The sequence below is a fragment of the Colletotrichum lupini genome, chromosome 8 (genome assembly GCF_023278565.1).
Source record: "Colletotrichum lupini chromosome 8, complete sequence".
In the NCBI taxonomy this organism is placed as follows: Eukaryota; Fungi; Ascomycota; class Sordariomycetes; order Glomerellales; family Glomerellaceae; genus Colletotrichum; species Colletotrichum lupini.
Genome location: NC_064681.1, coordinates 3,137,928 through 3,161,989, shown reverse-complemented (window position 1 = coordinate 3,161,989; position 24,062 = coordinate 3,137,928). Strand labels below are relative to the sequence as shown.

General features: G+C 54.9%; 12 protein-coding genes across 12 annotated transcripts; 5 read left to right on the top strand and 7 right to left on the bottom strand.

Moving 5' to 3' along the window:
• Positions 1 to 60: 60 nt before the first annotated feature.
• Positions 61 to 1,186, top strand: CLUP02_15432 (synaptobrevin; the record flags this gene model as incomplete). Its single annotated transcript, XM_049294356.1, has 3 exons — positions 61 to 268; positions 355 to 430; positions 517 to 1,186. 3 exons carry the CDS (start codon positions 61 to 63, stop codon positions 1,184 to 1,186), a joined length of 954 nt encoding a protein of 317 aa, XP_049151502.1.
• A 1,313-nt stretch (positions 1,187 to 2,499) lies between these two features.
• Positions 2,500 to 2,772, bottom strand: CLUP02_15431 (uncharacterized protein; the record flags this gene model as incomplete). The annotated part of the gene is made up of 1 exon (XM_049294355.1): positions 2,500 to 2,772. One exon carries the CDS (start codon positions 2,770 to 2,772, stop codon positions 2,500 to 2,502), a length of 273 nt encoding a protein of 90 aa, XP_049151501.1.
• A 789-nt stretch (positions 2,773 to 3,561) lies between these two features.
• Positions 3,562 to 4,815, bottom strand: CLUP02_15430 (short chain dehydrogenase/reductase family Oxidoreductase; the record flags this gene model as incomplete). The annotated part of the gene is made up of 1 exon (XM_049294354.1): positions 3,562 to 4,815. The coding sequence occupies one exon, from the start codon at positions 4,813 to 4,815 to the stop codon at positions 3,562 to 3,564; it is 1,254 nt and encodes a 417-aa protein (XP_049151500.1).
• Positions 4,816 to 4,856: 41 nt separating this feature from the next.
• On the bottom strand, positions 4,857 to 5,282 carry CLUP02_15429 (uncharacterized protein; the record flags this gene model as incomplete). The annotated part of the gene is made up of 1 exon (XM_049294353.1): positions 4,857 to 5,282. The coding sequence occupies one exon, from the start codon at positions 5,280 to 5,282 to the stop codon at positions 4,857 to 4,859; it is 426 nt and encodes a 141-aa protein (XP_049151499.1).
• Positions 5,283 to 5,414: 132 nt separating this feature from the next.
• CLUP02_15428 (G-patch domain-containing protein) lies at positions 5,415 to 6,131 on the top strand (the record flags this gene model as incomplete). The annotated part of the gene is made up of 1 exon (XM_049294352.1): positions 5,415 to 6,131. The coding sequence occupies one exon, from the start codon at positions 5,415 to 5,417 to the stop codon at positions 6,129 to 6,131; it is 717 nt and encodes a 238-aa protein (XP_049151498.1).
• A 1,440-nt stretch (positions 6,132 to 7,571) lies between these two features.
• On the top strand, positions 7,572 to 10,153 carry CLUP02_15427 (Sec1 family protein; the record flags this gene model as incomplete). The annotated part of the gene is made up of 5 exons (XM_049294351.1): positions 7,572 to 7,734; positions 7,811 to 7,848; positions 7,916 to 8,003; positions 8,062 to 8,411; positions 8,468 to 10,153. Coding segments are annotated over 5 exons (2,325 nt in total), but the record flags the coding sequence as incomplete, so codon positions are not given.
• Positions 10,154 to 10,223: 70 nt separating this feature from the next.
• On the bottom strand, positions 10,224 to 10,520 carry CLUP02_15426 (uncharacterized protein; the record flags this gene model as incomplete). The annotated part of the gene is made up of 1 exon (XM_049294350.1): positions 10,224 to 10,520. One exon carries the CDS (start codon positions 10,518 to 10,520, stop codon positions 10,224 to 10,226), a length of 297 nt encoding a protein of 98 aa, XP_049151496.1.
• A 357-nt stretch (positions 10,521 to 10,877) lies between these two features.
• CLUP02_15425 (uncharacterized protein) lies at positions 10,878 to 11,150 on the bottom strand (the record flags this gene model as incomplete). The annotated part of the gene is made up of 1 exon (XM_049294349.1): positions 10,878 to 11,150. One exon carries the CDS (start codon positions 11,148 to 11,150, stop codon positions 10,878 to 10,880), a length of 273 nt encoding a protein of 90 aa, XP_049151495.1.
• Positions 11,151 to 11,284: 134 nt separating this feature from the next.
• On the bottom strand, positions 11,285 to 14,751 carry CLUP02_15424 (uncharacterized protein; the record flags this gene model as incomplete). Its single annotated transcript, XM_049294348.1, has 5 exons — positions 11,285 to 13,413; positions 13,490 to 13,626; positions 13,685 to 13,965; positions 14,044 to 14,270; positions 14,661 to 14,751. The coding sequence occupies 5 exons, from the start codon at positions 14,749 to 14,751 to the stop codon at positions 11,285 to 11,287; spliced, it is 2,865 nt and encodes a 954-aa protein (XP_049151494.1).
• A 1,800-nt stretch (positions 14,752 to 16,551) lies between these two features.
• On the top strand, positions 16,552 to 17,793 carry CLUP02_15423 (uncharacterized protein; the record flags this gene model as incomplete). Its single annotated transcript, XM_049294347.1, has 1 exon — positions 16,552 to 17,793. One exon carries the CDS (start codon positions 16,552 to 16,554, stop codon positions 17,791 to 17,793), a length of 1,242 nt encoding a protein of 413 aa, XP_049151493.1.
• A 1,081-nt stretch (positions 17,794 to 18,874) lies between these two features.
• Positions 18,875 to 22,398, bottom strand: CLUP02_15422 (ribosome biogenesis protein Urb1; the record flags this gene model as incomplete). The annotated part of the gene is made up of 2 exons (XM_049294346.1): positions 18,875 to 22,167; positions 22,239 to 22,398. 2 exons carry the CDS (start codon positions 22,396 to 22,398, stop codon positions 18,875 to 18,877), a joined length of 3,453 nt encoding a protein of 1,150 aa, XP_049151492.1.
• Positions 22,399 to 22,835: 437 nt separating this feature from the next.
• CLUP02_15421 (thioredoxin-like protein 4A) lies at positions 22,836 to 23,715 on the top strand (the record flags this gene model as incomplete). The annotated part of the gene is made up of 5 exons (XM_049294345.1): positions 22,836 to 22,919; positions 23,000 to 23,132; positions 23,257 to 23,345; positions 23,425 to 23,511; positions 23,620 to 23,715. The coding sequence occupies 5 exons, from the start codon at positions 22,836 to 22,838 to the stop codon at positions 23,713 to 23,715; spliced, it is 489 nt and encodes a 162-aa protein (XP_049151491.1).
• Between the last annotated feature and the right edge of the window lie 347 nt (positions 23,716 to 24,062).

The following is a 24,062-nucleotide window of genomic DNA, read 5'->3' as shown; positions in this document are numbered from 1 at the left end:
GAGGAGCATGGTGGTCACTGACATCCATGAAGGCACTGGGAAATTTTGGGAACCGATAAGATGTCTGGAATGCTTATCGCCATGACCCCTGATTCGCCCTTGGCAGGTGAACGTGGGTCGCCCCACTCCGACTTAGCGCCTCCGCCTCCGATTGCACCGTCCTCGTCGTCATCACGCATCCAGATCCCCAGGTCCCCAGGTTCCCACATTGCATTCTGCGACAGCGCCCATCACGCCGACTTCCGACCCGTCTACACTACATACGAACGTACGCAACCTGCCGTCGCATCTCGAATATCGTTGCCTATTCCCCCTTCTGTGTATTGAAAAGGAATCGAAAGCATCTCAAGATAGGCCCCTTGGATCCTTTGGACACCCCAATACCTATCATCATGGCTTCTTCATCGACGCCTATCACCCCGTTGCTCTAGTAAGAAGACGGCCACGACCTTTCCCTCCCGGCTCGAATCTCCCCCCCTCTGTTGAACACATTACTGACATGCCGTTGTCCTATAGCTCGTGCATAGCGCACAACAACACCATCCTCAGCGAATGCACCACATCGGCCGTATCGCAAACCTCTTCCCTCGCCTCCGTCATCCTCCCCAAAATCGAGCACAACACCCCCCAGAAGCTGACCTACACCCACGGCTCGCACCACATCCACTACATCGCCGAGGCGCCCTCCGATCACCCAGACCACCCCTCCGCCGGCGGCCTCACCTTCCTCGTCATCGCCGACGCCTCGCTGGGCCGCCGCATCCCCTTTGGTTTCCTCTTTGAGATCCGCCGCCGCTTTCTCGAGCAGTTCCCCGCCGAGACGACCGATTACGCCGAGCTGCCCAACTACGGCGCCGCCAGCTACAATGGCCAGCTCAAGAAGTTCATGGTCGACTTCGGCACCACCAGCGGCGGCAAGGACGACGCAATCTCCAACGTCCAGCGCGAGATCGACGATGTCCGGGGCATCATGACGCGCAATATCGAGGGCTTGCTCGAGAGGGGCGAGCGCATCGACTTGCTCGTCGACAAGACGGACCGTCTCGGCGGCAGCGCGCGCGAGTTCCGCGTCCGCAGCCGCGGTCTCAAGAGAAAGATGTGGTGGAAGAACGTCAAGCTGATGGCGCTCCTCACGCTGGTCGTGGTGCTCATCGTACTCGCCATTGTGATTGCGGTGAAGAACTAAAGGCAAGCAGGACAACTGTTTTCGCCCGGTTCTAGGTTTGGAGAGTTTGGCTTCGAATTGGCTTCGTGTAGCGGGCACGGGGCTATGTACACATGAACGCGACGTGTTTCGATGGTGTAGAGTGCTGCTAGTCAAATTGGGCAAATGGTTTGGCTTGAAATGGCGAAACGGGAAACGCAACTTTTTTGGGAAACAAAACGACGGAGGCTTTTAATATTCGTTATGAAGAAACCCTCGATGGGGTTACACTCAACCACACATCTCCTAAACTGTCACTTGTGGGTTCAGGAACCACATCGAAATACAAGTAAATGAATCAATTCATTTCCACTCATCACTCGTGTATGCCAATGCTTAGAACGCGGCATAGCGGCCCTTCTCTGAAGATAGATTCAGTATATCTTGAGTATATGATAATGGTAATGAGATGATGATTAGGAGGGTTGAGTAATCCTGTTCAGCTTCTATCATTTGAGCCGAACAATTTCAACGTACTGGGTAGCACATCCGAAGCCAAATATAAATCGGCAAGACAAAATCAGAAATGGTCCCACCAGAAATTTACAAGAAGCGGCACAGGAGATAGATAATTCCAGGCAGTTCATGACCAGACATCCATAGCCCATTCAAAGCCAAATCTCATCGATCCATATTCCATGCCGATGCTCTCTAGTATGTACACTTTTGTCCTAGAGAGGCCAGTATAACCTAGTGGTACCTGACACACCACATCCCTTGAGCTTCACTGCACCTTTTGCCTTGTCTGTCCTCCCTTCGTTTCTTTTCTGGGCATTGCGTACTATCCTAGATGGATGTCTAGTCAGTTCAGACAACTTGAACTTCTCAGGGACCTCGTAATTCTCTTGCTCATCAGTCATGTCTTGAACACACAAGGGTCGCTGACTCTCGAGCATTACAGCTCTCAATCAACCACTCCGTAATCCTCCTGACTGCTCTTCCTTCCCCCCAATACTTTAAGACGGGCGATAGCCACCCTACGTAGGTAGCGCCCATCAGCTTTGCGCGAGAAGCCATGATGAATGAAATTTGACCCAAGAAAATGAACAATCCTGAAGTAGCATGAGGGTATTCGCCATCTATCAGACTGAACAGAAGGCGCCTCTAGCAAACTCTCCTCCAAAGCACCTATTCACCTCGTCGGCTTCGGCAAAGACTAGGTATTCAACTACACCAGCCTTACAAAAGTGGCATTTACTGCTCTCCCCCACGAAGCTTCGATATGCATTGCTCGTCCAACCGAGTGTTGGGGAAAAAAAAGTGTAAAACTTGAACCACGCTCAATCCCACTCCCATCACAGCTTCGGCGCAGAATTTCCCTCGGCTGCCAGCCTCCTCCGCCCATCCTGATAGACGTAGCCGTGCGCTACGGGACTGAGGCCCATGCCAGGCGCCAGGGTGACTGGCGGCCGCCGCAGCTTCTCCGTGAAGAAGACGGGATGCCGAATTGATGAGTTATGCTGCTGTTGATGCTGCTGATGATGATGCTGCCGCTGCGCAATTCCTGTCTCAGCGACGGCGTGATGCCGAGGTAGTGATGTCGCGGCTGTTGCGGTGTGATGCGCCATGCCTAATGACGTCGCGGCGTTGGACATTGCATCTGCCGAGTAGCTCAGAAAAGAATTATGTGTGACTTGTCCTTCAAATGGTTCGAAAACAGGAGGCTGTTGAAGCTTCACTTCAAGGTCGGCATCTCTTACAGGAGCGAATGTTGATTTGAGATTCTGTCGTCATGTTATTCCTTGCGGGGAAAGATTACACACGCGCAACTATCCCCCCCCCCCCCCCCCGGCTCGCCGAGCTCCAAGTCTTGGGGTAATGGCACCCGAGGCCACGGCACTTGCACGGTGAAGGGTGGGGGCGGGCCCCCCGGACTTTTGGAGCTCAACGGTGAGAAAGAGTCCGAGTCCCAAAGGCTCCTACCACCCAGCTTTCATCCGGGATAACCTCCTTCCTTAACCCGACGGTAAGGTATATAGCCCCCCTCCAATCCCATTCCTGTCACCAGCACATCAGCGCCCGTCTAGGTCGGCGATATCAGGACAAGCTGTGTGCGAGGTGGTCGGATTGGTTAAAATAAACAAATATATAAAGTAAGAGTTCGGGTTGACTGAGGGGCGGGCTGTTCGAGTCCGGCCAGGGACGTGAATTATAAGACCAGTATTCCTCCTTCTTCCTTTCCTATTGGATTTTGGTCTAACATAAATCCAATAGTCAATACTTTATAAAGCCAAAGTAAGTTGATGTTCCCGGGAAAGATGCATGTAGCGTTCGTGCAAGTGACTGTGTTAGCAGCCACTTGCTTTCTCATTAAGTAGGTAATCTATACAGATGGCATCCAAACGCCTCCAAGGCTTTTATGATGTCTCCTTCTTGGACTTCTTTTTACTCTTTGCCTTTTGCGACTCCTTACCCTTCTTGATAGCCTCAACTAGAGACTCAACCTCCTTCACCTTCTCCGCCTCCTTGGCCTCCTTGGCCCTTTCCTCCTCCATCTTCTTCTCCAGCGCCCTGAGAGCAGCCGAGTCCTTTTCCGTCGTCTCAATGAGCTTATCGCTCTCCTCCCACAGCTTCTTGGCCACCTCGTCGTCCTCAATCTCCGTCCGCGCAAAGTCCACGATCCGGCACTCCTTGATCAGCTTGCCGGCGCCCGCGCGCACGAGACTAGACTCCATGGCCGCGTACAGGATCGCCTGCGCGCCCTGCTCCGGGCTCTTGAGGAAGAGCCACGGCAGCGGGTAGGCGGCAATGTAGGCGAACAGGCCGAGCAGCGAGCCCCGCGAAAGCCAGCGACGCATGCCCGGCGTGCGGCTGAAGCCCGGGTCGACGAAGAAGACGCGCGCGTTCATGGGCAGCTGGTCGGGCCGCTTGTAGTTGTCGAGGTGCTTCTGGAAGGCCTGGCCGAAGACCATGAGCGCCAGCTTGCTGCGCTTGTAGGCCGTACCCGGCGACCACGTCTTCTTGTCGAGGGGTTCCTTGAGGGACGGGGAGCCGATGTAGGATGAGCACGAGGCGAAGATGATGCGCACGTCGCGGTCCCAGGGCTGGGCCTTGATGGCGGGGCTGAGGATGGAGAGCAGGTGGAAGTTGGCGAGGTAGTTGACCATCCACGTCTCCTCTATGCCCTCGACCGTCTCCTTACGCTTAGCCGACGCCGGGGTGATTGTGGCAGCGGCGAGGATAATCATGTCGATCCGGCGCGGCGGGGAGTTGTCGATCCACTTCGTCGCAAACTTTCGGATGCTGTGCAGGGACGAGAGGTCGACATGCTCGGCGTAGATGAGTTCGTTGCCGGTCCGGGCGCGCACGTCGCCAATGTACTCGACCAGGAAGGGGTCCGACACGGGGGTGTGCGTGAGGAGGATGATTTGTGCGCCGCGGCTGCCGAGCTCTAGCACCGTCGTCGCTCCTATGCCCGACGTCCCGCCTGTTATCATGACTACCCTCCCGTGCATGTCTCGCTCGGCCGTGTTGGAAGCACCCGAGCTCCATAGCTTGATGAAGACGAGGACCGCTACCGCCGCGGCGGTCTTGAGTATGAACCACCAGTTCTCCGTCACATATGTCGGGAGGCCGGCTTCGGCGATGTAGCCAAAGTAATCGAGAGGCATTGCGAGCGAGTGACTGGGTTAAAGCTAGAGAAAAGGCGTGTCTATGGGCGACTGTCGAGCATGCTGGGGTAGCAATGCTTCGAAGGCGTATTCGTATGGGCGGACGACTCGGACTCGTTGCAGTGTCGTGGACGAGGTCGTTGAGAAAGCAGGCCGGTCAATGTGGGCGTTTTCCTTTGCGTGCGTACGAAATATGCGTAAGTTGTTCGAGTGTGTGACGAAGCCGCCTGCTTGCCTTCTAGAACAGAGTGGAAAGCTGATGTGCCGCCAGGGGATTTCCGAATTGCGATGACAGGGGCGGTCCCACTCTGGCGGCAGCCCAGCGGCGGTGGCTTCCAGAATCCAGGGGCACTAATCGCAGAGTTTGCAGGGGATTGAGGCCGCCGCTGGCTGCCTCGCTGACATAATGGGGTTGGTCTCGCCCCCTTGTCGAAGAAGTGGAACTTCTTCATCAACCGTTCCTCCATCACCCTGCCCCTTCATCTCACCATATCATTGCACTAGCAGACGGCAACACTCGACATAACTCGAGTTCTCCTCCACGAGTGCACTTGCTGAGGAACAGGTGGTGGCAAGTGTGCTGTGCAAGTATTGCCGAAATGCGGCGACGGGTGGAAGACGACGAGGACTATGAAGAGGAAGAGGACGTACCGCTTCAACATCGACGACCCTTTGGCGCGGGAATCAGCCGCAAGCCCATCCAGTTCGTCAAGGCATCAGATCCAAACCTGAGTACGACACAGACGGCCAATAAAACAAAAAGCGGCGCTTCCGTTGGCGACTTTTACCTCAGCCTCGTGCTCGGTGACAAGCAAGCGGAAGCCGAAAAGCTCTCGCCAGCAGCAGGGCAAGTATGCGCCGTGTGCGAATTGCCTGTGGATAAAGACGACGCCGTGGGAGAGGTCGGCAATGACAATAACAAGGCCACGACAAGTAGACAGAAGCAGCATGAGTCTTCGATTGCTCACCAAGTCTGCCTCACACACTCACATCCCCCATCAGCACTAGATCGGTCGCGCATGGGCTTGACATATCTTTCATCCCATGGTTGGGACCCTGATTCACGCAAGGGGCTCGGTGCCGAAGAGCAAGGCATGCAGTATCCCCTGAAGACTCGACCAAAGGAGGACAAATACGGTTTGGGTCTCAAGATCCCAAAAGGCATCCAGGGAAGAATTGACAAGAAGAAGCCGCAGATGCTGGATGCGAAGCAATGCAGAAAGAAGGCCGATGAAGACAAGAGAAAGGCTGAGAGGTTGCGAGAGATGTTTTACGCCAGCGAAGACATTGACAAATACCTGGGGACCGGTTTATAAGGGGATAGGAGTCATGAGAAGCAATGAGATACCCATAATGGAGGACGAATAACGAAACTTGAGCCTATCAAAATCCGTTTTAATTTACAGATATACGGTCTTGAACCTTGATCAAGTGAATTCGCCTTGTACAACTATTACAAGACTTCCAAATACTGCCAAATTACCGCAGTTCACACTCGTAATATCCAAAAACGACCATCACGAAGAACAATGGCTTGGCCATGGAGTGGAATAGGTAAAGGTGACGAAGAGACGGGTAACAGATTGGCATTGAAACACACAAGGGATTGTCTTGAGCAAACAACCATCATCCTTGCGACGGGGAGGCTACGAGAATATCTCCCGCCGTGCCGCCGCCGCATCTTCAAAAAGCGCCGCCGTTGTGAGGTGCAGGTGCGAACCTGGAAGGCGGTGACCTCATTCATCGCTCCTTTGGGGGCCGAAAGTGGGGGAATGCCGCTGCACTACCTACCTGGCTGTGTATGTAAGGTAGGTAGGTATGGCACTAGGCTAAGTACCTCCAAGTACCTGTCCTAAGGTGCTGGGCAGTATCCGTACCAGGATTTGTGTTGCATAGCATTTTGGGCGAGGGGTCAGGCCAGTTCCAATGGGGAGCCCAGGACTACAGAGTACCTTACGGCCCTGCTTGCCCGGGCCCCGCCCCCCCTCCTGGGCCTCAACTTGAAGCGCGGGCGGGAGTACTGAGGAAAGTAGCGGTGCGGTGCGCAGTGGAACGGGAAATGGAACCAGAAATGGAACTGGGAACGGGGACTGGGACGTGGAACTACCTACCTGCCTCTCCCGTTCTTCTACCTCTGTCTTTCCAAGCCTTGAACCTGCTGGCCTTTTGACTTCCAGTCGCATCAGGTCATTGCGTTTACCTTCTTCCGGTCAACCTCGACGATAGACCAGATAACTCACGTTTCCCACTGCAGACATCCCTCCTACTACATAGTAACACAGCTCCTAGTGCTGTGCGAGCTCGACCAATCTTGCCTCTTCCGATCGTAACTCCTCCAACTCACCTCACCCACCCACCTCACCTGCCACTACCACCACCACCACCGTACCACGACAAAGCTGTCTGACCGCATAGCAACGTACCCTGCCAGACCTTGCCTTGCTTCCTTTCCCCCTTCCCCAAGCTCCGGTTTGGGTCTTCGGAGCATTGAAAGTCCCACAACTGCGACCGGTCCTTCGTTCATCTTGAAACCCCGCCAGACCCAAACAACGACGACAACGAAGCCCAAGACAACAACCACCAATCTCCCAGCTAAACATACATACCTGGTGGCTCTCGAATTCCACCCGACGTCTCATTCTCCAGGACCTGGGCCCCACGATTCATAAAGCTCGACAACGCGCATTCCTCCAGCCTTGTCCGCCTTTCTTTACTCCGCTGCCACGCTATCTGTGTAGCACCTCAATTTACACAGGCGCACCCGCCCATCGTCGTCGCTCGATCACAGTCGCCGTCCGACAACCTTCTACCTCAGAGCGACAAATTCCGCTTCCCTTACACGACGCATTGCCAGTTGTCCGCTGCCCACGCGGCAACTTGCCACGATGGGTGTCTCCACGCTCCAGGAGCAGCATGACGGTGAGCTGGCTCAAAGCCCGAGAGCCCATGATGCCCTGCAAGCCTCTTCCGCTCTCGATACTGACAATTTGGACAGTCATCATCGACACAATCAAGAACATTACACGAGGCGACGTGAGATCCACCCGATACCTGGCGGGCTGCCTGCGAGTCAACAAGCTAACCATGACGAAACCCATAGTGGAAGGTCTTAGTTGTTGACGACGACTCCCACAAGATTATAGACAACGTTGTCAAGGAAGATGACATTCTCAACAACAATATCGCCAGTATGTCGCGCGACCACGTTTCCTCCTTGCAACGGTACAAGTCCTAACCTCCCTCTAGACATCGAGCGAATCGAGCAGAAGCGAGATATGAATCCTGAAATGGACGCCATCTACTTTCTGTCCCCGAAAGAGAATATCGTCGAAATCCTCATCAACGACTTTGAGCGCCGCAGATACAAGGAAGCGTACCTGGTGTGGACCGGTGTCTTGGATCCGAGGATCCGTCGCATGATTGATGGCTGTCCGCCGGCCAAGCAGCGCATCGCGGGGTTCGAAACCTTGTCGATCGATTTCTTCCCTCGGGAGTCGCATTTGATCACCTTCAAAGACCCTTGGAGCTTTCCAATTCTTTACCACCCCGCGTGCAACAATTTGGTGGCGCGACACATGAAGATTCTAGCGCAGAAGGTTCGTAACAGACAGATGGCAGGCTACACAACTTGCCTTGCTGACGAGCAGATCAGATCACCGGCGTGTGCGTTACACTTGGCGAGTACCCAAAAGTCCGATACTACAGACCGAAGAGCCCTCTCCATGAAGCCGCCGTGCTTGCCTCTCATCTAGCTCGTTTCGTGCAGGAGGAGTTGGACGAATATGCGCAGTGGAACCCAAACTTTCCACCACAGTCGTCGCGGCCCGTGGGAACGCTCGTCATCACGGACAGATCAATGGATATCTTGGCGCCTCTGGTTCACGAGTTCACATATCAGGCAATGGCCCACGACCTTCTCCCGATACAAGATGGGGACAAGGTGACGTATCGCATGGTCACAAACGAGGGCACCGCACAAGAGGAAGAGAAAGACGTGGAGCTATCTGACAAGGATCCGGTCTGGGTCGACAACCGACACCGACACATGAAAGATACTATTGATAAACTAATGGGAGACTTCCGGAAGTTCTTGGAGTCTAACCCTAATTTCACCAACGAGGAGCAGGAGACGACGAGCTTGAACGCCATCAGAGACATGCTGGCTGGTTTGCCGCAGTTCCAAGAGATGAAGGAGGCGTACTCGCTTCATCTGAGTCTGGCGCAAGAAGCCATGAACAAATTCCAAGATCACAAGCTGCCAGACATTGCTTCGGTAGAGCAGACTCTTGCCACAGGATTGGACGAGGACTTCAGGAAGCCTAAAAACATATTGGACCAAGTCGTGCGGCTTCTGGACGACGACGCCATCACCCCATCAGACAGATTGCGCCTGATCATTCTCTATGTGCTGTATAGAGACGGTGTTGTGATGGAGGATATCAACCGGTTGCTCGCGCATTCGGGCCTGCCGCAAGGAGACGGGGAAATAGTAGTCAACCTCGAGATGCTGGGCGGACACCCGGTGCGTGGTGGCCTAAAAGACGTTCGACCTCCTCAACCGCCCCTGTTCCAAAAGAACACCAAAGCAGCAGAGATCAGCGAGGAATACTCGCTATCACGTTTCGAGACGGCTATGCAGACGATGCTTGATGAACTCTGCCGAGGCACTCTCGATCAAACCACATTTCCTTACGTGAAGCCACCAGCTGATCCCAACGAGGACCTATTGGCCTCACAACAAGGCTCATTGCGTGCCGGTAGGCCGAATTGGGCATCATCTGGCCGACGACCACCTGAAAATCGACAGCGCTTTATTGTTTTCATGGCTGGTGGCGCAACATACAGCGAGAGCCGTGCTTGCTACGACGTTTCCGCCCGCCAAGGCAAGGACATCTTCCTGGTGACGAGCCACATGCTCACACCTCAACTTTACGTCCGCCAAGTAGGCGATTTGGGCAAGGACAAGCGCACGCTCGACATACCAATGGAGCGGCCGACACCGCGTGCTCCTGCGTGGGTTTATGAGAAGCCTGCCCCTCCGCCCAACCCTATGGCGCAACGCCCTGCCCCCGGTATGGCACCGCCGGGCGCACCTTCACCGGCGGGTGGACCACGCAGAGCACCTGCGCCAGGCGGTTTACCTGGGCGTCCCGCCGCGCCGCCAACGGCTCAGATGAGCAATATGAACCTCAACGCGCCTCTTCCGCCCGTGGCGAATGGCGGCGGAGCGTCACCTGCCCCGTCTGACGGCGGCAAACCGCAAAAGCTGGAGAAGGATAAGAAGAAGCGCAACTTTTTGGGTATGAAGAAGAGCCACAAGGACAAGGATAAGCATTGAGTTGAAAGGCGTAAATGGAAGGGAGAGGCGGAAATTTTGGCTCTCGAATGGACTTTTACCCATCTCACTGTCAGCTTCCCTTAAACAACCCCCCCCCCCCCCCCTTTTCTTGCACATTCTGTTGCCAGCGTGGCGTTCTTTGGTGTTGAATCAGGGGCGGGTGCAACAATTCCCATAAACGGCCTCTTCTTGATTTCCCTCTTCTTACCTCTCCGTGGGTTTTGCATACGATGGGGAGGAGGGAGAGAAGGAGAATGCAGGCGGGAAAGGGGTGAGGGCAGTTGGCTGACTGAGCCGGATGGTCTATGTATATATGTACTCTGGATCTATCGTGGAACCAAATCACACAAAACTCGACAAGCATCATCGACAGATCTTTTTCGCGTATTCCAATTGACAGAGACCGTCTCGTGGATTATGATAATATCGTTGATGGAGTGAAAGGCTGGCTCTTTCTCATTAAGACAATTGACATGATTGACCGTTCAAGCAATCATCAGGGAATGCACAAATCACATCACCATATTTCACCATGGTAGCAAGGCACAGCTTTTTGGAAGCCAGGAAGACCAACATCCATTTCATTTCATTCGTGTCCACCGCGGTAGACTAAAGGTAACATGAGGGATATCCTATCCCACTCCCCCCTTCCTCAGAAACTCGCCACCCTTGTTTTCTGCTCTTGATTGTACCATCGCCTAGAACCCTTGTCTTCTGAGAGGACCTAGACCCCTTCCGTTGTGGGCCTGAGCCAAAACAAAGATGTCTGCTTAGTTGTGGGTTCCCTCCGCTCATAAGCATAGGAAACGTATCGCATAAACGTGTATCCTCGTCGAGGTAGTTGAGGCGGTGCCTCGCCTATGCGAAGCTGATAGACTGGGCTCCTCCCACATTTGAGGAGAAAACTAGTATTCGAGGATGGGTGGTTGGGTGCTAGTTCAGCAAATCCGACAAGCAATATGTCGTTATACCGACATTTACGTTTATGGTGTTTCATAACATGCCCTCTTCAAAGACACACATCTGAACATTTGGTGATGAGACTCGAACAAGGTAAATGTAGCAGTAGAAATGCTACGAAAGTATAGCCTCTACTGAAGAGGCCGATGGTAGTTCCATGATGTGGGTAGTTTACTGTCTCCGGAACGCCTGAGCGGCGCCGGGAGGCATGCGTCCGTCAAAGGGGAAGCCATGACCATCGGGTCCGCCCGGACCAGGGAAGCCAGGCATTCCGGGAGGAGGGATAAATCCGGGAGGCGGTCCACCGAAGAAACCCGGGGGAGGAGGCATGTTGCGTGGCGGGGGACCTGCCATGGCCTCAGGGGGAGGGAAGGCTCCGGGAGGGAAGTTCGGGGGGAACATAGCGGCCATTGGGTGATTGCGGCCAGGACCGCCAGCGAGACCAGGAGGCGGAATGATGGATCTCTGCTGAGGGGGCATGGGAGGACCGCCGCCGCCCTGCTGAATCCAGTTGGGGTTCATTTGGTCCAAACCGGGAGGCGGGGGAGGACGTTGCAGAATCTGCGTGGGTTGCATGCGCGCTTCTGGCTCAGGGTGGTGGAAACCCTCATCCATGAAGCCAGGCGGGCCTTGGCCACGCAATTGCCGCTGAGAACCACGGCCGCCCTGCGGAAGTCCCTGCTGGAAGTCGGGCTCGCGGTCTGGAGCATGCGGGATCTGAGCGGCGCGCTGGGGTTGCGGCATGCGCATGAGGAGTTGCTGTTCCGTTCGTGGGGGCTCGGGCTGGTTCCTCATCAAGTTCATCAAGAACTCTGTGTTGCTCATGTTGCGGCCTTGGTTTGGTTCCATTCGGCCGGACCCCTGGCTTGAAGCCTGGTGGCGTTGTCCAACTAGCTCTTGGAGCAGTTGGTCTTGACGAGCAGCAGGCGGCTGCTGCTGGTGAGGCATGGTTGGACGCGGGGCAAGAATATCTGACATGGACATGGATCCCTGCGGCATGCGAGGGCGGGGGTCCTCTCTGCGCTCGCCGCCATACTGTTGGAATGGCTCGGGCGACGCGACGGAGCTGGAAGGAGCATGCTCGCGAGCAGGCGGGGGAGGTTCCTGGAATGGTTGCGAAGCAGGCGGCGTGGCTGATTGAAGATTTGAACGCTGCAGCTTCATGAGCAATGCTTGGAAAGCTTGCTTCTCATTGTCGGGAGCCGGCCCAGATAGATCAGGGCCACCGAAAGGAAGGCCTGCCATGGGTGTTGAAGGCTCCGTCTTCATTCGTTGGGTGGGGTCATCTTGAGGGGCATTGAAGAATGAGGTGAACCGAGAGGACTTGCTACCGCCTGTCTTAGACTTGGAAGGAGTCTCTCTCTTGGGCTCGCTCGGTGAGCTGACGTCCAAGCCAGCAGTAGAAGCGAACTTGAGGAAGAATTGGTCGGGGCCAATCTCCACAGCGGGTGCGGAAGCAACAGCTGGCTGCTCGGCTTTGATTGCAGCCTCGACTGCGGCAGCTGGCGCCTTGTCGTCGGCAGGACCGTTGCGACTCGCCTTCATACTTTCCATGAATTTCTTGAAATCCTCTTCGGTGTGGCCTCCTGCCTTTTCTCCGGCAGGTTCATCGAACCATTCGGGCTCTCGCTCCTGTCTATGTTCGCCGCGCTCCCAGCGACGCTCATAGTTCCTGCCAGTGCTCTTTTCTTCGACGGGCTCAACCTCCCGGTTCCGGTCTCTCCAGCTCTTGGCCCGGTCAATGCGCTCGCGAGCCGTCAACGGAGGCTTCTCAGGAGTGTTGGCACTGTTGGTATTGTTACTGGCGGTGCTGTTGTCATTCTTGAACCAGGGCTCCGACTTGCCCCTGCTAAGGCCATTGCGGGGCCGCGGCTCAGCTTCCTCGTGGTCATGCTCCTTGTCGTGATGGTCGAAGGTGCGGTGGGTACGGTCTCTAGGACCCTCACGGTCGTCGCGATCACGGGGGCGGCGCTCATTGGGAAGCCTATCACCACCACCAGCGCCCATGCGACCTTGGAAGCGCTCGGCGCCCTCGTGCCCGAAGCTCTTGCGCGGCTTCACTGTACTCCATCCCTCCTGATCCTGTGGGTCACCTTCGCCGCGACGACGACCAAAGTTTGTGTTTCTCGAATCGCGGAAGCGGTCGCCTTCTGGGGTGTCACCATTGCGATTGCGGAAATTAAAGCGACTGGGCGAGTCAGCGTCCTTGAGGCCCTTGTCATTGTCAAAAGGTTTGCCATTGCGCAGGGTCGCAGAGGCGAAGGCGGTTCGAGGAGGTCCGAGAATAATGTCTTCGGGGTCTGCAATTGAAGTTTGGGTCAGTTGGGATTGCTCAAGGGGCGAGGGAAATGAGGAGACACCGAGGTGGAGACATACTGGCGCTGTTTCGCGAGACGTGGCGGTCAACGCCAGGGCGACGATTCGTCTGATCAAGCAAGGGATTATCGTGGCTTCTTCTGTCAGGAGTGGGTTTGGTGACGTTGGTCTGGGTTCGATTGTTATCGGGAGGTGGTCTGGAAGAAAGAGTTAGAAAAGAGGGAGTTTTGTCTGAGGGATATGGTGACGGCATACCCCATCCATTCTTCAGCGGGCGGTAAAGCAGATGGTTTGATGCATAGTGGTGATTCTCGCAGGTGAATGAGGACCTCTGCTGAATACTGGAGTGCCATAGCAGCAGGAAGATGCAAAGCGCATCCGAGGACAGGTAGGAAGGCTATTGGTGGTGTGGCGATGGTGATGTTTGCATGAAAAGATGTCGATGATTCGGTCGACAGAAGGAAGGGAGGAGCTGTCGTCGGAGGCAGGTAGGTTGCTTCGCCAGTTGGAGAGGAGATGGATGCGGTGCTGTAGTACTAGTAGGTGGTGCGGTGTTTGGCGCCTAAGGTTGAGGTTGTGTTCGTCGATGCCGTTGTTGCGATGATTCTTTGTACGTCACAGGGGTGAAGAGGGGGGTGGGTTGTGGTGGTTATGGTGATGTCGAGGAAGGTCAAGTCGATTCGGTCGGTCGGCGGTCGGTGCCGGTCGCAGTTGATGGTCCAGTCAGAATGGAAGATGGTGGGAGATGGGACAGACAGGACGGGAGTGTCTGTACGGAATACGGAGTATCCGTAGGACTGGCTCCGATCGGGCTGCACTACTGCGTACTGCGCCGAGGGCGCTGGCAGTGGTTGGGTAGCTTGATGCGACGAGGCTGGCAATCAGGGACAGGCAAGGCGAAGAGATGATGGTTTGGTGTTTTGATGGTTCAGAGTGATGCAATATCTGATGCGGAGTGAGAGATTATTGTGATGGGCGAATTTCGGCAGCGAACTGTCAGGGCGTGTAAAGGTAAGGTAAGGTAGCTGGGTAGGCAGGTGGTACGAATAGAGACGGTGCAGGTGGTCAAAGGAGGTTTTGACACTTGGGACGAAACCTGGTGGAGGAGGTGCTCGCTCAGGTGCTCAGGTGCCCAGGTCTACCTGCTTCCACTAGCAGCCAAGCACTCCACTCCCCACCTCACCACGCTGCTCGCTGTATACCTCTTCTCAGTCTGTAGGTAAGGTACTACGTAAGGTAGGTAAGGTAAGGTGACCAGCGCAGCGTCGGGGCAGCTGTGCCGGGTCACCGTCCAGTGTGTCCCACCCGTCACCCTCCACCATTTCTACGTTTCCACTCACCTCCCGCCCGAGGCTTCTGAGAAATGTACCTGTCGCCTGTCGGGTGTGTGATAAGGTAGGTAGGTACCTATTGATGTATCTACTCTGAAGAGGGAGGCAGGCACGTCAACTTGTCAAAGACCTCCAAGTTCCATCTCATGGAAGGAGCATTGGAGTCAGAAATCAGGTACGTATTCGCGCCTACCCTTGGCGCTTCACCTCTCTTACTTTCCCCTCCTTCCTGCGTGCGGCGTAGGCGTGCGGCGTGCCTGCTTCCCTTCCAGGTTCTCCTGGCCCCTGCCATCTCGAGGCAAAGAGGCAAATGCAACCAACCCCTCACCCCTGTACCTGGGCTCACCTTAGGTCAACCTATTTGTTCACCTTAGGTAACTCCCTCCACCGAGCCATACTATTACTGCGTAATAACTCGCTTAGAGTGTAACACCATTGGCCAAGGTATTGGACATAAATTCGACATCTCTTTATGGTGTCTACAGCAATAGAGACTCGAAGTTCTACTCGACCGACTCACATGTACAAAGGCATGTCCATGTTTCTCGGCTGCTTGTTCAAATGGCCTGCCTCCAAAGGCCCATGCTGTGGGATTCTCGACCTTAAAAAAGCCCGGACCAGGAGACCGTCCAAGTTGCAGGTACGTACCTTCTTCTCTCTGGGAGATGGGGGAAACAATCGCATACTTCCGCCCCACCATCTCCTTCCTAGAGCTTAACCGAGATCTGAATGCTGCTTACCTTAACATTCAGCGTTACATCCTCCGTCTTGGAACTTTGGACATTTCCTGTTCATTGAGCCTTCCATATCACGACTTGCGCGGCCAACTCACCGAGCACATCAATCCAGGCAGTTTTGGGAATATGCCGGTGGATGCCATGGCAAGTTACAAAGTTGAACACTTGAGAGCCAAGTGTGGCTCAGCCTATCAGCGTCTACACAATTCTTCTCACAAAAGGTCGAGTCCCTGGGCCAGCAAAAGCGGGAGAAGACACACGGTTTCACGACTGACCGGAACTCATTCCCTCCTTTTTTTCGAGCCTAGCCCCAATCTTAATTCTCCTATTCCATCTGGTTTCAAGCTACTTGTGGGAATTCCATCTTCACTTCATCTGTTGTGGCATTAGTGGTTCCTGTGAGACACACATAGGTAATCTCGCGAGCTTGTAGCTATTTCTTGGTGTTCACTTACAACCACTTCACCGCCTCTTGGGTCTCTCACTGCAGTTCGCCCTTTTGCAACTTCATCCAAGCAAAACCCTCGAAAGGGCAGGAGACTTGTTTTCCCCCGTCCGCATGCAACACGTTCTCGCTGTCATTCGCTTATCTTTAGATTAAATCGCCTCACACTAGTCCGAACTTGTCAATCTAGGGGTCTAAGGGTCGGGCCCACCCACGACATTTAAAAGCTTCACCCCTCTGCCACCTACCTCATGGGACTGATTTTTTTTCTTTATTTTTTCCTCTTTGATCTCATATTCAACCCCTCTTGGCTCCAAAAGTTTACCTCAAAAGACTAAAACTACAGCATGGCTATTACTCAAAATCATAATTCCATCAGTAGTATACACTCTTTACAAAGTTGAACATCGACATCCAGTTCACAACTTGCTATCACTTCATAAACTCCTCCGAGGAGCCTTGACTGCTTACAACCACTCACTTGTCCAAGCTCAAAGCGACGCAGGCGATTTCTAAACAGAAAACAAGAAAAACACTATACAAAGCTCAAGATCACAAAAAACGAGACTGACCCCTATCACGACTCTCACACGAAGAACTCAGCTCACGATGAACATGCAACCACCCACGATGAACCATGTCGATAGCGACACTGAGACTCTACTGACGAGTTACCCAGCCTCGAGCCTCTCGAGACCGTCCTCCATCTCGTCCGCTCCCTCGTCTATGGCAGTGAAGGGCGCCTCTGACGACAAGCCCTTCGTCTCAGGCTGCCCCGTCTCCTCCCTCTTTGAGATCCGTGACACGCCCACAGCCGGCCGCGCCGTGTTCGCCACACGCGACGTCGCCGCCGGCACCTTGCTCTGGCGCTCCGACGACCTCACGCTCTCCGTCCTCCTGCGGGAGTACAGGCGCGAGGTCTGCGGACAGTGTTTTGCGTACGACTACGGCAGAGACCTGCCCATCCGTGACCAGACTGTCGGCTTCGCCTTTTGCTCCGGTGACTGTCGGGAAACGTGGCGGCGCGAGACTGGCGAGGTAGGTGTCCAGGCTTGGACCGAGGTGAGTACGCTGGTCAACAAGAAGAAGAACAACGGGGGCAGCAACAGCGGCGGCGGCAAGGCGAGAGACGAGATGGTGGACATCACCAAGCCCAAGCCCGCAGCCGAGGAGATCACACAGGCGTGGCAGGCGACAAAGGGGCAGGCAGAGCTGATTCGCACGCTACGAACGGCGGAATCTCCGGCAGACAACGGCAGCAACAACGGCGTGCCCATCTCTAAGCAACACCGCAAAGCCCTCCAAAAGGCCCTCCAGCAGCCCATCGAGCCAGACGTCATGAACTTTTGCGTCGGCAGCCTCGTGGCGCTGTACAACCACCCCAAACGCTGGGAGCACGTCCTATCCCTCGCCGTGGACTCGACGCCCTACATCAACACGGCCGACCTGCACGCCTTCACCGCCACCTACCTGCAGCTGCTCGCCGTCCTCCCCCTGCCTCTGCTCTCTCTCGTTACGCCCGAGTCCCTGTTCCTCATCTCCTCGCGCGACAACCATAACGCGTTCGGCATCCGGTCCCTCGAGGACGAAGGGTCCGAGCTGTTTGGCTACGGGTGCTGGCCCGCCGCGAGCTACTGGAACCACTCGTGCGGGCCGAATATCGAGAAGAGGAGGGAGGGGAGGGTGTGGGAGTTTCGGGCGGGGCGGGATATCGACAAGGGAGAGGAGATGTGCATCACGTATTTGGGAGGGGAGGAGAAGAAGTGGTCGAGGGAGAAGAGGGTTTCGACGTTGAAGAGGAATTGGGGGTTCGAGTGTGGGTGTAAAAGGTGCGAGGAGGAGTTGCAGTGAAGCCATCAACAGTGATTGGACTGCATGCCGTCTACGAACGATGCTACACATTCGTTCGGAGATTATGTCGGCGGGTATATGTGAGAGACGAGGTTATAGAAATAGACAGTAGACCTACGTATCGACAACAATTCCGTCTTCTCTCTACTTGAATCATACATATAACAACCTAAATCAAAAGTTTCCCCTGACGAGACGTTGTCCAAATATTAGTCTACCTAAGCCAAGTACCTCAAGGCTTTGCGGACTAGTGCTGTCTTCCTACTACCCTAGTCCAGCAGCCAAATGATGAATAACCAAATCGAACATCACATACACCCCAAGAGGAGTAAGAGACATAAGCACTAGTAGTCGCAGTCGGAATCTGACGACCACTAGAGAATATACAAAGCATATTTGATGTTCCAGAGAGCCCTTTGAATGATGGATCCTGGTACTCTGGCATATCACAAAAAAAGGGGAAAAAAGTTTTTAGGCTCTTTTTAAGACGGACATCCGCTTCGATTCTTTCAAGATAGAATAAAGAGCCGTTTGTATTCAGTTTTCCCGAATTCTCACTTTAACTCTTTTTTAATGACTATTTCATAATCAGAGATCCCTTTTCTTGTTGCTTTGCAATAGAGATTACTTGAGCGTTGAGGCATGCCCTCCCGTCATTTTTACCATATGTTCAATAGGCGGGTGGGTGTATGATCATGTCCTCCAGACAAGCAATCATCCATAACCTAAGGTGCTTGTGCTCTTCCTAGCCAAGCTACATAGTTTGGATTCCCGAGCCTCTGCCCCCATCTTGTGGCGGTTCATGGCACTCTTTACTCTCAATCCCTTGCTGATTTCCACCCCGTGAGCTCACGCCATCCGAGTCCTAGCATCACCCAACGACGTACAATCAAACATCACCGTAATTCAGCTCAACAGCCAGTTTGAAATATGTATTGTGATATGTGCACACACTGATGTGGAGTATATTCTAACTGTCCCTCGCCCGACTCCCATTTTTTTCTCCTTTCTCGATTTGTACATTACGTGGTACTAAACCAGCGCCGTCCTGTTTTACTTTGAATCCCTCTTTCTTTCGTCTTCAACCCTCCAAACCCAAGGGAACGCCCTTCCGACTCCATTCCCCAACCCTCTCCTGATCACAAGTCTCCCAAACCCGTCTCCTCAAAGCGCGGTACAAACGCTTCGTCTCCCTGGTATCAGCATCAACCTTCTCGACACCACCACCGCTGCCGCTGCCGCCGCCACACCGGGCCTCCTGCACCTCCAACCAACTAACAATCCCAAACCTCGTCGCCAGTGTCGTGCTCCCGCCCTCGATACGCGTCGCCCGCCACAAGATCCTCAAGATCCTCGTCCTCAGGTTCGCCCGCATATACGGGTTCCCCGCCAGCGCGAAAATCTTCTCGAACCACTTCTTCTGGTGGTACACAGCCAGGTCCGCCGGCGTCCGCAGGCCGTCCAGCAGGTACGCCAGCAGCCAGCTCACCTCGGTGTAGTACCGATCGTCCTCGGACGGCGCGCCGTGGAGGATGTCGTGCGCGAGGGGCACCTTGTCGTGCTGCCACACAGGACCGCGCGTGAGGAAGCTGTTTACCTTGGCGTAGAGGCAGTGCAGCGGGTTCTTGAGGACCTCGAGTGAGGCGATGGCGAAGGAGACGAGGGGCGAGGCGACGGGGCCGCGGGTCACGAGGGCGCGGGAGGATTCTGCCAGCTCCGAAAGGAGGAGCCAGATTTGGTCCTTTTCTTCGTAGTTGGACTCCTTGAACTTGGCTGCCATCTTTAGGATGTTGGTGAGGGCTTCTTGGCGGATACTACCGTGCTCTGACCAGAGCAAGCGGATGAGCGCCGCGGCGTAGCCCTCGTCGACGAGGTCCTCTACTGATTTGGAGTTCCACTTCAGAAGGGCAGAGTTGTCGTCGTCAAGCTCGTAAGAGACGTCGAGGATAACCTCTAGCGAATGCTTATCCATCTCTTCGTCATTGGCGCTCGTGTTTTGCCTCTGCAAATGGGAGCCAGCATCGTCCGCCACGGTAGCCTCATCCCCAGCCTCGCCATGGAGAAAAGCTGTGTCAGTCTTTGGGATAACGGCCGAGGCGCGGTCTCCCAAGACCTCAGTCATCTTCTTGGCAAAAGCACTGATGACGGCCTTGGTCTCCCCCTTAGTTTGCGCGCAACTCAGGAGCACCGTAAGGAACTTGGACAGAAGCTCCAGGTCCTTCTTATCGGTGGCCTTGTCGGCAACAAAAGACAGCTGCTCAGCCATAGTGGCCAAGAGCAAGCTGGCGAACACCTCATCACCGCCTTGGGTGGCACTTTCCTGCATCAGATCCACGTACTTCAGGGGCGAGGCGGCGCATCTTCCAGCACAGTTATCGACAAACTCCCAGATGAGATCTAGATTCCTCGACTTGCCGCTCTTCTTCAACTCCCGCGCGGCGCAGAGGAGAGGGACGAGGCCGGTCTTTTGCAACACCAGCTGGTGCTGCACAGCGACGGACTCGAGCACCTCCTTCAGCTTGGGTCGTCCCTGGGCGGCCTCGACGTAGAACTTGAGCAGCGCGACAAACGGCGACGCCGCGAGACCCTCCGTCTTGGCAAACCACCTCATGCCGGGCGAGTATCCGGCGATGGCGATCAAGTTCTCCAACTCCATAAGAGCAAGCGCCTGGTTCTGCGGCTCGTCCGCGCGACTGTCGAGGCGCGTAAGCGAGTTGACCAGGAACGGCGAGACGTCAAAGTTGGCACGCAGCGCCACCTGCGGAATGACCTCGTAATACAGCAGCAGCAGCCTGCTGGCCGCCTCGCGCTGAAGGACATTCTCCTCCGCCATTGCCTTGTAGCATTTTGTCACCTCCTTCATATCGGGAATCTTTTGGCAAAACTCGTCAATGAGCTTGCGGCTCGCCGTCTCCCAGGTGGACTTTGAGGACTCGGCCGCCTCGCGGTGCATCTTCAACGCGACCTGGAGCTTCTGGAGAGCAAGGACGAGGATCCGAACGGCAAAGAAGGAGACCAGGGTGGACTTTGACGAGAGACACCTTACCAGGTCGCGCTGTTTGAGCGGGAGCGGCAGGATATTGTCGAGGAGGATAGACGTCGGCGGGGGCACGCGGCGGTAGCCCGTCGTGGGACCGTAGTGCGGCGGCAGCGGGAGGTTGACCGTGTTGAAGAGGAACGCGGCGTACCCGATCCACGTCATGGAGAGTTTCGGCTCGAATGTAAATGACTTGTTGTTGATAAAGTAACTGGCGACCAACTCGGGCGCCAACTGGAAGATGGCGACGATGAGCTCGCTGTGCTTCAAGCTCGACCACGGACGCAGCTTTTGAATAAATTCGGAGAGCACAAAGTTTGCGACGGCGATGTCGTCCTTGTACTTGTCCATCCACGCTACGCGCTCCAGGGCGTAGTCGTCCAAGCTCTTGACGTCCTGCGCCGCCTCGTCCTCGAGCTCCTTGGGGTATAACCCCGTTCCAGAGTACAGCACGCCCGCCCCCGGTGTCGTGCAGGTGTAAAGCAAAAACTCGTGAACAGACTCCCTGACCGAGGGCTGGTCGTCTCCCTCGACATCGTGTCTGTACGTGTACAGCCCCGCCAGCCGATCCAGAGTCTTTGTGTTGAACGTCCTGAACTTGACCTCGCGAGGCAGCTTCTCGTCCAAGAGCACGCTCTTCTTCAGCGCAGCCAGCAGCTCGACGATCAAGAATGGCGGGTCGTCCTTTATCAAGAAGGTCAGGTGTGAAAACACCTCCTTGAGCATCAGCAGCTCCTTCTTGGCCTCCGACGGCAAGAACTTGAGGCAGCTCAAGAACAGCTTGATAGCATTCGTCCGCACCGACGGCTTGGACGGGTCCTCCACCACGCCACCCCCCCTCTCGCCATCCGCACCGAGGTGCCGGATCTCCAAGTTCCTCGCAAAGCTTGCAAATGTGTGGTCCCGCGCTCGAAAGACCCTCCTCGCAAGCGTGCCGCCGTCCAGCGTCACGAGCTCGCGCATCAGCCGCAGCGTCGGCGATATAACGTAGCCGCTGCCCTTGGGCGCCGAGAGGCACTTTGCAATGAGCTTCAGCTGGCGCTCCTGCAGCAGTGTACGGGCAATGTCGAGGGCGTGGGGCAGGAGCTGGAGGGACTGCGAAACGACCTGAAGGAGCAGGGCCAGCACGGCGGGCACAGCGGACATCATGGCCTCGTTGTTGACCTGCGCGCCATAGGACCAGGTCTCCATCACGTCGGAGAGGTAGACGGCGTCGTCGCCGGTGCTGTCGCGCGGCCGGGAGGCCTCGAGGTACTCTCTGAGGAGGGCGAAGCGGGCGTCGTTGTCGCCAGTGCCGGAATTGAAGCCGTCGAGGAAGACTTTGAGGGATTGGATACCTAGTCGAGAGATTACAACGTCAGTCTTGTGGCCCGATTGACTGGTATGTCAATTTTGAGAATGCGCTTACCATGCCGCGCTCGCTTCTGGTCCTGCTCAAAGGTCAAAAGCTGCTGCAGATGCCGCGCAGAAGCAACCTCTTCAAAAGTCGGCGCCTCATGCACGACCTTTTGCCTCTTCCGCGTCGCATCTGCGCCCTCGAATCCTCCACGCGATGGACGTTTAGGCATTTTTGGGTATCTTGTCTGAGAATTGGAAGAAAAAAAACACAACAAAAGAGGTTTGTCCTAAGTGAGCGGACTCGTCCACTACATCTTTCCCAAGAAATCCTCCACGCGGAATACAGTGGTGGATACCATCCAAGAAATAAAAAGTTCTGCCGTGTAGACCGCTCTTGTCTCTTTTTCTTTTCAGGTTTAGCGCGGGGATCTGGAGGGGCGGATTGGGGGCACCTCAGCAGGGGGGACCCGCAATGACATTTCGCCGACCAGTTGCTGGAAGTCCATGTCCAAACAAACTTCCCCCGGCTAGTTTCGAGAAAACCAAACGATTCCATCGCGACCATCCCACGACACTACCGAAGCCTTCCGTACCCACGCAATCCTCCAACGCGCCCTCGAAACAATCGCAACACGCCGCTCACATACACACAACACATATTTTCACAATGGGTTCCATCGTCATCCCCCATCTCAACAGCGGCTGGCACGTCGACCAAGCCATCCTCTCCGAAGAAGAGCGCCTCGTCGTCGTAAGTCCTCACAACCAGACACCGTCGTACTCACACGCGCTAAACTGCCCGACTAACAAACCTCCTCTTCACAACAACAGATCCGCTTCGGAAGAGACGCAGACCGCGACTGCATGAAACAAGACGAAGTCCTCTACCGCATCTCGGACCGCGTCAAGAACTTCGCCTCCATCTACGTCTGCGACATCGACCAGGTGCCCGACTTCAACCAGAGTACGTCTTGTCTCCTTTTCCACCAACTCCACCACTACCTCGAAAAAAGAACACCAACCTACGGAAATACACACGACAACAACTTTCTAGAACGCCTAGGTGCTAACATTCGTCTCCCTGGCAGTGTACGAACTCTACGACCCCTGCACAATCATGTTCTTCTTCCGGAATAAACACATGATGGTTGATTTCGGAACGGGTAACAACAACAAGGTACGCAAACCCCCCGCCCTTCCTCCCCGCGACGCGCCACCTTAGCAGCAACTAACACTCTCGACGCTTCTCCCAATAGCTCAACTGGGTGCTGGAAGACAAACAAGAACTCATAGACATCATCGAGACGGTCTACCGCGGCGCCAAAAAGGGCCGCGGTCTCGTCGTCAGTCCAAAGGGTATGCTTCCCCCTTTGCACTCTCCATTCTCTTTTTTCCCTTGCTGTCGTCCTTTTGTTCCTTTTACTAACCCGTGTTATCCCCCTCTCGCGCAGATTACTCCACCAGACACCGATACTAGACACCTACCCACCAGCACCCTCTACGCACCTCGCATCCGCACTCACACCCAGCGGCCGGCTTCATCTTAGGCTTGGGAAGAGATGTATCATCAGACTCAGGAAACGCTCTAGGGTTGGTCTCACACAATCAAGAAACTTTTTGTCACAATGAACCAGAAGATGCTAATGCTGTGATTCCAAAAGAACCTTTTACTTGTCATATGTGAATTTCTTATTTTATTTTCATTTTCATTATTAGGTGAGGTACGTTAGCCCCCCCTTCTTCTCCTCCTTCTTCTTCGCCTGTCTCTCTACCCATCCTTCTTCGTGAAACGACGATACGTAAGTTCATTTATATGCGCCTTTCGACCAAATCGTGTGACGAGGAGTATCTGATACGCTGTGCTCTGTGAACCTGCACCATCTCCCCCTTCAGG